This window comes from Ambystoma mexicanum, chromosome 1q, assembly GCF_040938575.1.
Source record: "Ambystoma mexicanum isolate Mex_15411 chromosome 1q, UKY_AmexF1_1, whole genome shotgun sequence".
NCBI classification, from domain to species: domain Eukaryota; kingdom Metazoa; phylum Chordata; class Amphibia; order Caudata; family Ambystomatidae; genus Ambystoma; species Ambystoma mexicanum.
Window position 1 is genome coordinate 867,826,861 of NC_090922.1, and position 12,731 is coordinate 867,839,591.

The 12,731-nt window shown below is 40.0% G+C and overlaps 1 protein-coding gene across 2 annotated transcripts in view; it reads left to right on the forward strand.

Moving 5' to 3' along the window:
* Window positions 1-12,731, forward strand: part of ASPM (assembly factor for spindle microtubules) — a 1,022,684-nt gene that overhangs the window by 11,434 nt on the left and 998,519 nt on the right. For both annotated transcript variants that reach the window (XM_069641523.1, XM_069641524.1), the window contains exons 3-4: window positions 141-1,749; window positions 11,604-11,693. In XM_069641523.1, coding sequence (XP_069497624.1) covers window positions 141-1,749; window positions 11,604-11,693 — 1,699 coding nt within the window. The remainder of the gene's footprint in view (window positions 1-140; window positions 1,750-11,603; window positions 11,694-12,731) is intronic.

A 12,731-nucleotide genomic window follows, 5' to 3' on the forward strand; every position in this document is an offset into this window, starting at 1 on the left:
GTTATTTGAAACTGCTTGCTGAGCATCTGGTTTATTAAAATGAGGGGAAAGGTCTTGTGAAGGAAATAATTTTTTGGAAGGCCTGTTTGAGGTGCAACGTTTGTATGCTTCTTACTAATTTTCTATTTAATGTTTTTCAGAAAAGTCTTTGGGAAGCTATAAAAAAGAAAAACAGTTCAGCTGCATCACATTCTGTGAGGGTGAAGAAAAAAGAAGCTATTGTCAAAACAGTTAACCAAACCAATTGTGTTTCGGAGAACATCCGTTATGTTGGAACTGAAAGAGTTAGGAGTCCCTTGCAGCCCTGTGAAAACCTGGCACTGGCTGAAACTACCAAATCCCTGCCAAAGAGTTGCAAGCAAAATGTTGAGAACAGGACACCATTGTCCCCCATTGGATTTCTAAACACAGAAACATGTGACGCCACAGGTTCCCAAGGCTTTTTGAGAAACTCCTCCACACACGCTGCTCTCTGTATGGATACCTATGTGGAGTCTTTGCAGGAGGTTGCAACTTCCAGTTTTTGTAAAAGATTTCATTCTATTGAGTTGGGCAAACATGAACATGGAAAAGAGCACGAGTTACCAGTAGCGCACAGTATTAATGTTACCAGAGAACGGCATGATGGTACAAGTACTCCGGGGTCTATGAGGCGGTCAACAACATACTCTGTTCTTGGTGCATCTGGGTCTCGAGAGTTATTTCAAAAAATCTATGCTCCCCCAATTGCTCAAGATGATTTTAATTTCAATGTAGAAAAGCCGCTCGGTCCCCATGCCTTCGTTAATGCATGTGTGACAACTAGTAGCATAAATGAAACCCCTGAAGTATCACTTGATCGAATTCCTTCACCAGTTTATACTCCGGATCGGCTATCTTTCTTTCACACTCCTCTCACTCAGCGAAGATTTTTAAGTCCAGATTCCTTTGTGAATGACAGTTACCAGCCAGATGAGGATATTGAATCTGTGCAGATTGCAACTATTCTGTCCCCAGATCAGTTTGTGAAGGAAAATGTGTCTGCAATAATGCCTTCTGTAACTCCTCAGGAAGGTGACAATTTCCTGTTGTCCTCTCAGTCTTCAAGTTTGAATTTGGGACACACGTCCTGTGCAAGTTCCTCCTCTCCCTCAAAACACTCGCATTTTATTGAAGAGCAATTTAAAGAATCGCCTCTTACTATTGATTGTGTTGAAAATGATTTTGCAGACGTTACTGTCGAATTTCAGCCATTGCCATCAAGATTAACCTTCTTTATTAAACCAGAACCCGAGAGTATCAGTTTGGAAGTAGTCAAGCGGAAAAAAGGTCCAGTTCTTTCTGAGACTGTTACTAAAAGCAAGTCGAATGCTGATGAAAAAAACAAGGAGGCAGGCTCTCCTTCAAAAGCAAGGCGATGTCTTAGGAGTATAATGTTCCATAACGAAAAAACTGCTTTGGATAAGAGGAAGACTGTTCGGTTCTTAGATCTACCAGTTATCGATTCTGTTTCTTGCCAAACAAATATCCAGGAAGTTGACCTTGCAAATTTTGATTGCCGAAGGCCCACATTGGTGGGACGAAAAAGGAAAAGCGCGGAATTCCTAGAAAATGTTGTCGCTGATGTAACCATGGATGAATATGCTGAATCTAGTGCAGATGACAAAACCTATGCATCATCTATGAAGGCAAAAAAAGGCAATATTCAAAGTGGGCAAGTTTCCCGATACAAAGTTACTGAAGATCATCCTATCCAAGAAAAGAAACCTGGTAAGTTGTACTTTTAATATATCAATTTTCTGAAAAAAGATTTCCATACTGAAGTTTTATCTGATATGGCTGTTGCATGTATTAAGTAGCTTTTGGCATTTTATTCTAATTACTTTCATGTTCCTGTCATGAAACTGAACCAAACAAGGAAGAGTGTAGTAATGTGTATATAGTTCTGAGTCGACTCCTTACAGGACAGTGCAATGTTTCAGTAATGGGGTCCTTCCTTCTAACTGGGACCAGTTTCTTTCTGTCTGAACTTTGAAGGTGGTGTGGGATGCTGACCACTAATGCTATTTTAATGCATTCTACGTATTACTTAGTGTTTGTTTCAAAACGTCTCAACATGTTGAAACTGTGCTTGCTTTTTACATATTTTTCCCAACTTTCACCCTCTTTACCGACCCCCGTGCTCTTTCTGTTTTATAGAGTTGTTTGCCAATTGAATGTTTTGAAAATAGTCACCTTTATAACATTTTCATAATCGTCAATGCAAGAATGTCCACCATAATTGTGGACTTTAACTACAGACCATGTCTTGTGTTGCAATTTGTCCTTTGTAAGGGGGGGGGGCATGGTACATGGTATCAGTCCGGACTGCTCGTAATGGGATGGGTTGAACAGACTTGCATGTGGTTTGTCCTTTTGTTATGGTACAGCTAAAGTAAGTAAAATGATGCAATCATAATGTGATCTCGCAGGATACCAAATACCTTCTTTGGTAGCTTTTAGTTTTTTGCTTTTTATTGCAAGTGTTTGTACATAATAGAAACAAGATTGCTTTATTGACAACTTAGTGCTGTATTGACAACTTCTACCTGGAAAGCATTTCAATAACCGCTCTACAATTTTACGTTTTCCCGTCATGAGTAGACTATAAATCGTTAATTTCTTAGACTTCTTCAGACGAGTTTCCAAATGTTTTGAAATGTTACAATGCCACTATTACTGTTTGCGTAAAGCTGGTTAATTTCTTCTCTGCTTGTTGCTTTCACCTGCTACTTCTCGCTGCCTTGCTCTGCTTAAAAACTGTCCGCGATGGTTTATCTAGTGAAAAAGTTACTCTACTTCTGAAACTGGCAACAGTTCGTTTTCTGGTCAACACCCTAGCATCTACTGTACTATACCTTAGTCCCAGTTTGCTTCAGACATTTGAGATGAGCTGCCCTAAAGCTTCTTTGCCATAGTAGATGAGCAGCAGCACATGTGTGGGAATGCTAGTAAGCAGACAGAAGTGGCACAGCAGGTTGGCTTTGTTCTTGCCTCGTGCAATGAGTTAGAGACCTGTTTTTTCACTATTGCGGGGTGAAATATTTGCACTAGCCACTGACTAGTGATATTTGACTCTTGTGGAATACGAAATGGTCTGCTGTCTCTTTAGAGGTGGCAAGAATTTTATTTTATTTTTTATTTTAATTTTATTTGGGGTGGAGCTTTATGGCTGGCTAGTTACTTGCAACTTGATTTTCTGCCCCCTGCCATTGTAAAGTATTCCTGAAGTGCCTGCATTAATGCTCGGGGTGGAACATGGCAGAAGTGGATTATGAACTGGACAATGTTATTCTGACTTTGGATGTGTGCAGAACTGTTTATCCTGATCTACGTTGCCTTCGTTCACAAATGTTTTTGATTATAGAAATGAATCCTTAGCAGTAGAACAAAGAGAAAATGTATTCCATATGTGTGAATCAATCACATTATTACACACCTTACATGAATCATTCACATTATTACACAACTTGCTTATGGGATATGTAGTATCTAAAGGGCAATTTGAAGGGGTCTACTTAATGCCTGTTAATCCCTCGCAGGTCATGCTTCCTAGCTATTTCCGCAATTACATATATACAGATGCTCTAATAGGATACTGTATCTACTTCCAACGGCACTTAAGTAAGTTCTGTATCTCGGGAAGCCTTCCTTGGCGCTCTACTTTGGAATCCTTCTCCCAAAATGTTGCAATTTCAGGTTTTGGCTGTCCCGCAGATTCTTATTACCAAAATGTCTTACTTTGTCTTTTGATTTCTTCTATAATTACCTTGGGGTTGAAACGAATTGGAAACCTTGATGGTGCCTTCTTAAATTACACTTCCAAGATTATGAAGCTAATATTTTTGGAGGTTGGTGTGTTTGCCCTCTTTATTTATAGGTCAATATTTGAGTTGCCTTTATTTGTGTTTGGGATACTTTGATACAAACCCCTTTCATATGGCTATCCAATTGCAGTGCTCTTGTCGGGCTCCCTATATGTATAGAATTTCAATTTTTTTATTTTTATGATTGAGCAGACAAACCCCAGAAACGTGTGCTTTAAGGCATTAAATCTTGACCTACTGCTAACCAGATAACTGTTTCAATGCGCCATGGGCAAAGGGCCCAGAAGAAATAATCTGATCTGACCACCATCTTGCTTTGGGGCAAATGTACTGCTGTCTTAGTGCTGTGTCACCTGTGAGGTCGATACAGATGTAAAATAATCAAATTGGGCATCATTACAAATAACACCTTTATTCAATTATTCTTTGTATGATCTTTGATTGTAAAAGCAAAGCCATCACATTGTTTAGATAACAGATTTAGCGGGTCTGTGTATTAAGTACAACACGTTATATAGTGCAGGGCTTACAGTTTACACAGAGGTTAAGATGAGCAATGTACATCTAAAACGCAGAAGAGGACACAAGATATAAGATGTGTGCTCATGCATCACAAACTAGTCCAGTGACTTTCAAGTGTAGAGTTTCACATGTCCACCACGGATCTCACCATTGGGATCCTTATTACCCGACCTCTGAAAGATTCTGTCATAAATACATGTCCTCCACTTTGGGCTTTTTCCAGGTCTCCCACACCTTTTTAAGTCTGATTATTGTCCTTAAGCAATGTTCTAGACCAGAAGGCACAAATTCAAGTTGCAAGATACCAGCCATAAAATGTCAATTGGCACCTCCATTCTATACATACACACCACTCCATTTCTTACTCGCCAAGAGTCCAATATCACTAGCCAAGGGCTAGTGGCGTGTGCAAATTTGGTGTCCTGCTCTAGACGGCCACTTCAGAGGGCCGGTTCCTTTCCTGGCCCATGGTTTGAATAGCTGTAACATAGTCACTTCTGTCGAGCCTTTCACCTTCCCCACCCACCACCCATATTACAGTTTAATATAATTGTGAGCCTTTAGGCTGTATTGCCTCAAGAGACTGCCCTTCTTGGGTTCCCCCAGTGTTGCTATTCAACCTTGTCAATGCCAATGATTAGAATGTGGGGGGGGGGGTACAGTTTGTGGTTGTATAGTTATTTAGATTAGTCCACCCATTGACTGGCAATGCTAATCTCTGACCATTCCCACCCGTTACCTCCCAATACCTACCCGAACACAGCCTTCCAATGTACCTTAAGCAGGCCCATATGCAGTGTAAGAACTGGCTTAGAAACCACACATTTTCAATAACCAATGCAAACTGGAAATTCCTTTTTTGGACTAATTTGTGACGACAACAGAAAAATCTGGTCAGTGGCCAGAATTTTTATTAACTGCCAGTCTCTACAATAACTGAATCCAAACTTTATTATGATTCTGATTATGATGAGCACCACACACCGTGGGTAATAATAAGCAGCGCTCAGATACCTGAGGGTTCGTAGCGCTATATAAATGCCAAATTATTATTATTTTATTATTATTCCCGCTAATTCCGATCTCCAAACAAGTTCCCTATGTCCCGTCAGCCTCCTTCAAATCCGGCTTTGACAGTGATGACATTCTCCACATAATTAAAAGACAATTTCTGAGCTCCCAGTCCGGATTTGCTGGCAAGTGTAGTCCTTAAGGAAAACCCTCAATTCTGGTCTTGTATACTCGAGCAGCTTTTCCACAAGATATTACAGTGGTATATAACAGTGGTAGCATAACAAAAATTGGTGGAAGTCAATATTGGTACCTGTTTTTAAAAAGGGAAAAGCATACTAACCCCCTGGATTAGATATCTGGCAATGCAAGACCTAAGCCAAACGGGGAAATTTAAAATATGCTAGGTTGCTAAACTTGAAGGCAAGATATTGTGATCACTCTTGGGAGTTCCAGCTACTGTACCAGTTGAGGCTCTCTGATGAAAGCTGGGTGTTCCCTCCTTTGTGGCTCCAACAATGGGGTAGCCCCTACTATAAAGTACTTGCCCCCCAGGTATAGGATCACCGAGGGTCCTTTTTTCTAATCCTTATTTGAGTGTTCCAATGTAATTCTTTTTTTTACCCGAATTGTGTTGTACAGTGCTTAATCATTTCAGTAATTTGGCAATGTATTCTGAGGAAATGTTTTTTTTGTTGAAATATTAAAAACTAGAACCTTTTTGATGTAACCAATCTCAACTTGTTTGCAAAACAGAGATTGTATGTGATGTTAGTACACAGGGCTTTAAATTGTCACCCAAAATTGACTAAATTGGGCTAATTTCAACTTCGTCGTTTTCTTATTTACGTTTTAATATATTGCTGTGTAGAGCATGCAGGCAGGTGGTTGAATTTACTAAGGGTAGAGCGGACTTACTGCCTCTGTAATTGGACTGGTGAGACGTCATCATCTGCTTACCAGTTGCACCAAACTACAGCCTTGATACGTAAGCAGCTACTCCAGTTAACTGATCAGTTCTGTAGCAGCATCAATTGTGATTTCAGCTTCAGCCTACCATGTTTGGAAAGTCGCTTCTAAATTGATTGTTTTATCCTGATGGTTTATTATTGTGAACATTTAAAAGTTCATTACAGTCTTATGCATTTTGCTTAGATCATTTGCAATTTTATCTTGGTATGATCTAGATGACATTTGTTATTTTGAGATGATTGTCAATTGTATTATCTCTTATCTCTTTTATATGTGATCTGAACTTGTATTATAAGTATGTAGTTCTCTTGTAGTGCGAGTTTCTTATGATGGAACCAATGCACAATAATAAAAACCACAGCCTTTAGGAATCACTCAGAGCTGTCTTTTTTAAGCAGTAACGTCAAACGTTCTATGAAGAACCTGCCAGTGTTATTTTAAAGCGGTCTTCTGGGAGTTAATGGCTTAATTGCTATATGGTGTAATAAAAATGTATTGGCCACTTTTGCCTTCAGCCGCATTATGTAAAAGCAGTATGGATGTCCTTGGCTGGAAGTACTGATGAGTGTGTAGGTAGTGGGTATTTGCTATGCATTGCTAGCATATGCTTAGGTACTCGCGCCATTTTGCAGCTGTTAATTCTGGTCGAGTAAAACCAATATGGCAGTACCTGGTAAATGCCTATCCAAAAACCGAAACTATTGTTTGCCAATGCTTGTTCCCGTTATTTTCGAATTGCTGCACAACCTATCTTAAGGTGAGTGCTGCAGGGACATTTTGTGTACCATTTACCTTTCTGTAAGTAACGCTAGTCACCACATACCCTGATTGAGGCTTTTCCATCTTACATTCATTCACTTAGGTGCTCCAGAAGATGAAAAAGCAGGGCTTCCACCACATCGTGCTACCTTAGCTGTAAAGCCATCTATTGACCAAACTCCTGTAAGATAGCTTATCGGGTTGAGCGCTCGCTGCTGAGATCTGCAGGACCGAATCCTGGCAAAGCCAACTCGGCCTCTAATCCTTCCGAGGTTTATAAATGAGTCCCAACTTCAGTTGGCTGATATTGTATGTACAATTGTTCTCTGTAAAGAGCTTTGGCGTAAGCGCTATATAAACAACACATCCTTACATCGTGAAAGCCACCAAGGGATAGTGAAAAGTAAACTTAAGGGCAAAAAACGACTACCCATCGCCATTGTGTACATAAACGTCGCACTTTTCTTTTGTACTCGCGAATGGGTAAATATTGTTAGCCATTGGCGAGTGCATATTTTTCACCCTTTTAAAGCCATCTTGAAAGGAAATATCTGATGTCCATTGTTCTGGACACACCACTGCTCTGACGAAGTAGTCATTTCTGCGCCAACAGTGTTGAGGCTGTGTAAAGAAACGCAGGATTTCAATTTGGGTCAGGTCAAGTAAGATGTTTTTTATTCGTAGAACCGCTGCGCTGCTTAATAGATTTTAGATCACGTAGTAGCGGTAAAATGCAAGAACGTATTGGAACATTTTATGACATCAGTGATGCAGTGTCAAGTGAAGGTGTTGCAATTAAATTCGTCCTTTGTACTTAGCTGTACCTAGGCATCCAAGTCATGGGCTTTATTAGCAGACTAAAGCTTGCAGTTATGGTGGGGTGTATTCAATTAATGCACCTTCTAATTGTCCATCTGTAAAGAGCTGAATGTCTAACCGCAAAACAGGACAAGGATCAGAAGTCAAAAGCTGGAAGTCAAGCAAAAGTTCAATAACAGGCAGACTGCAAAAGCAGACTGGAAATGGTGCTGTAAAGCAGCAACAGCAAACCGGATTCAAAAGCCGAAATCAGGATAATCGGGCAGGGTTCAGAAACTGGTCACAGGAGCACAAGCACGAACTCTGAGTGGACATTTGTTCAAAGTGAGCCTATAAAGGCCCTCCCAGCCAACAGGGTGGGTCTGATTGCAGTCTCATGCAGCTGTGTTCAATTAAGCCCATCCCTGGCTTCAGTAGCCTGCAGCATTGGTTTGTAAATAAGGGTTTTCCAGCTCTCTGCAGTCAAGTCTGCCGTATCTTGGAACAGGTGAATGCAACCAGGACCTCCAGCTCTTAATAGCATGCTGCAAACAAATTTACTTGGTATGCCTGCTCCAGCCCTCTGGACAGCATACATGTACCAGAATGCATCTGCTGGTTTAGCCCAAACCCCGGAATGCAACATGAAATTAAATTGGTTCAAAACTGTAGCGGTAAAATAAGTAAAGGAATTCAGAGGCAGTTTTCAGGTTTTAACTTCGCAAGTATACCAAAAAACGGAGCCTCTGTGCGCTTGTAGCGGTGCTAGTTGGCAGTTGCGTAGGATCATGACAGTTGATGACTGACCTATAAGAGAATGTACATATAAAACGTGTCAAGGCATAAAATAAGTGTTGCATAGCAGTTTACTATGCAATTATGTCGGTTTGCTAATCAAATGGACACTTGTGTAGCAAAGTTAGCTATTTAAGTTGACCTCTTCAATGAACACACAGATCGCCCAGCATTCCTCTCTTGCCCATGATTTCTTCACCCGCTTTTGTCATTTCACTTCAAGTGCTAATGGAGAGAAAGTGCAGCAGTAATCGTCTCCTCCACTCTTAAGTGCCAAAGGCATGTGTGGGAGTGCTAGGCAAGACTTTCTTTTTCAAATAATTGCAAACCAGAAGTAATCGGGATGATACTTTTATTAAGCTTTCTATATCCTGTTTGGCAAAGACCAGTATGTGTCAACTTTTATATTTATATAAAAATAGTCATGTAATTCCATTCCTAAAATGTAAGTTGTTACATAATGCATACTTACAGTATTGATACTGTAACATAAATGTACATGATCAAATGCTTTTGATTGCAAACCTAGTACTGTAACCTGCGGGTTGCATACATCTTGTAACTGGTGCTCAACCCATGAGCCTTGAAATTCTGTATTATCACTTTGTTGCTTTATACCAGGTACCCTGAAAGTGAGATGACCACAAACTACAATATTCCACCTAGTTTGCCCAGTTCTATGTCTGCTAGACAATGCACTCTGCTTAGTCTTTTTCTTACATAAAGAATACAAAAAGTGGACGAGATGCTTAGTAGTGATCAATACTTCCATCCAGTCTGTACATCTACAGATCTACTGCAATACCAAACACTGTAGTTGGCCTCCAGAGTACACTTTATTTTATGATTGAATTATATATTACCACCTGCAGACAGCTGGCCAAACTGTTTTCAGAGCCGTTTTTTATCATATTTATTTATTTGTGTCCATTCATGCAGCTAACCTTTTACATTTTACAGACACTCATATATGGCTCGCAAAGTCTATTCGCACCCTCGCAAAATCAAGTAGATTTTATAAAGGTCAAGTAGCATTTGCAAGAGATGTTTGAAACTTTTATTTAACATTTACTTTGCAGAAAAAATGTCAAATGCTTCACTGTGCATGTCTGGCCTCTGGGTAGCAGCAGTGTGGCAAACTTAAAGTGGGTTTGTAGGGACGTGCACCATTTTAAAGAAATCGCATTTTTAAATGTTTAGGTTGAATAAGTAAACCTTGTTACCTGACCTGTAGGTCTAGTAGAAGTTTAAAGAATTTACAAGGCCTGACTCCTCTCACTAATGTATTATTTTAGTGTTACACAAAACTGCTGTATTGTTGCTCATTTCATGTCTTGGGGAACAAATAACTTCTGGTGACATTAGCAATTTTGTACTAATATTGTTAATCAAATGAGGTTGTTTGCTAATCAAAAATAATTTAATTAGCTTTGCTAATCAATGTTTGAGAACTAATTTATGCCTTGCATGTATTGGCATAAATGATGCAACCATCTTAATCGCGGGGTTTGTGAAATTAACAAATGGAGACAGACACTTGCGTAGCGAAAATGTTTAACACGATTTTACACTACACGGGTTAATAAACTTCGGCAGTCAGAGCTCTATAAACACATTTTCAGAGAATGTTTAGTGGAATACAGACGCAACAGCAGAAGCTCCTATTTGATGTGTACTTTGTATTCCTCTGCAAACAAACCCATGCTGCATTTGTAACTTAAACACTGTAGAGGATGATCGATTATGTTTTGTTTAACAAAATGTAGAAAGTGATTTGGTGAAGCAAAAATGTAGTTTCAAATGCTAAACGGATACACAAATGGGTAATAAAAGCAAGATCTGAGAGAGGCTGTGTTGATGTGTGTATTGCAGGCAAAAGCGCTTTTCGCATTTACACAATTTCCTAAATGCACTCGGTCTTAATTTTGCTCCAGTGTCAGCAGGAGGGGTGTATGCCCCAGTTTGTGCTGCAAGCGCATTCAAACATCACTTACCTATGTTTGACTTTACATTAAAACAAGATGGCTGTGGTGAACAAGGGTGGGTTGCAGTGAGAAGTGCACCGAAATGTAAGTGATGCTCATAGAAAATGCACTTGTACTGATGAATCATTGTGAAAAAGTGAGCAGTGGGGGAGTGACTATTACTTTACGGTCCAAAGGGATCCATTGTTAATGGTCCATTGGAGCCGTTTGTGGATGGAGAAAGCCAACCCAGTAGAAAGCGAATTTTCTGATGACTAATTGGTGCTGGTAAGGTTATTGTGGCTCACCTCTCCCAGTGCTTCCTGGAATGGGTGTGTGTTTTTGTTGTCATTCAGATGCTTTGGAAGAGCAGCATTTGGGTTGTGTGACCCAAGGTCTCTGGAATTGAGTAGGCAAGGGTATTTAAGGGTGGGGTCTAGTGACTATAAATGGGTAGTTGGGTGGTTCTGTGATTGGACATTACCAACAGAGCTCTTCAGGCAAGCCCTGTCTGGTCTGGGAGGAGTTGGGGAAGTTGACTTCAGTAGTGGTGTGCTAGAAGCTTTATTTACTGAGTACATAAACTAATCAGCATGAAGTGACCTTGTGCATCGGATGAGATTGTTACATCTCATGCAGTGCAATACCTAACCCGTTAAAGTAACCTGCCACTGTGCAGGTCTATGCAAAAAGGACGAGCATACTCGTCCATGGCACTTTAAGAACTACGTTGACTTCTCAATGTGTCTGTAGTACTGACACCTTAAGAAACCTTACATGCACATTGAACAACTGGGCTCTTTTTGCTGTGTTTAATTTGTAATCCAATTGTATCAAAATGGTCGAGGTCTTCCAGAAATGATACGTTGATTTTAATTTTTAATTATTGCCTACTTTGTTTATTACAAAACATTTCAAGTTGATCTTTAATTTTCAGCATCTCAGGCATTCACATCTTCATCACGGAAAACGCACAATGTTAATGGTCCAAAGAACAAATTTACCTTCAGGAAAGCTGTGCAGAAGGGTAAGTGGGCAATCGCCCAACTTTTACTATTATTGCTGTAGTTTAGATCGGTCACTTGGAGAAATCGAAAAAGCAATGAGTGGGTTGATTTGTAAATCAATCAATTTCAACAGCAGAATCAAATTTTGATGGAATTGCACCAAGCTTAAACACACTTTCGTAAACGGAGAACTTGTCACAATTTTTCAAAGAAAATTCAGATGTGTTCGTAGCTGGTGGAGTGATCTTGCTAGGGGACATAGGTGGAGGACTGAGAAGTGCAGGATATATGGAGGGGACTTATGATTTGAAGATTCTTTAAAATACAGGCCTGTATACTAGGGAATAAGAAACCATGCGTGAATGTGGGGCTTGTTGAATGTACTGCTACAGAGAAATTGTTTTTTGTGATGTCGCCTCAGGCTGCCTTATGGGTATTGCACTCTACTTTGGCGCCATTTGCCACAGAATCTTACTGCCAGTGAAGGTGGGTACTGGGCAACATTTTAAGTTGTAAGCCACTTAGAAGTCCTAAAGGTCGATGTTTTTCCATGTGAATATCACAAAAAGCAAACCATTTTTTTGCCAAGAGTGAGTTTTCACTCGCCAGTGCATATTTTGTGGTGTCGGAATAGTGGGCGTTCTAAGGAAAAGGAAGCCAACAAACTGTTTTGTTGTTGTAAACTCCACTGCAACCATGTTTCATGACCTGGCAAAAATGCTGAACCCATTTGCAGTATTGGATTAAATCTCTTCTCTGACTCCCATACCTGTCTGGTCTCTGTGCGTCGGGGGAAGTTGTTATTCAGGACACAATGTAGGACACCTCTCTCGGCTCCAAGAAACACAAAAAGGAATCATTGTGGTTCTCAGTAGCGGCAGATTATTTTTTTTCTTTTTAAAGTTTAAATCTTATTTATATTTTTTAACCCTTTGTGCCATGGGTCCTCCCCCCTCCCCCACACCACCCAGTGCCAAGGTGTTTTTTTTTTTGTGGTGATTTCGGTATGTCGCAATTCAATGCCTTCTAACTTTTTTGTTACATGAGATATGTCGGCC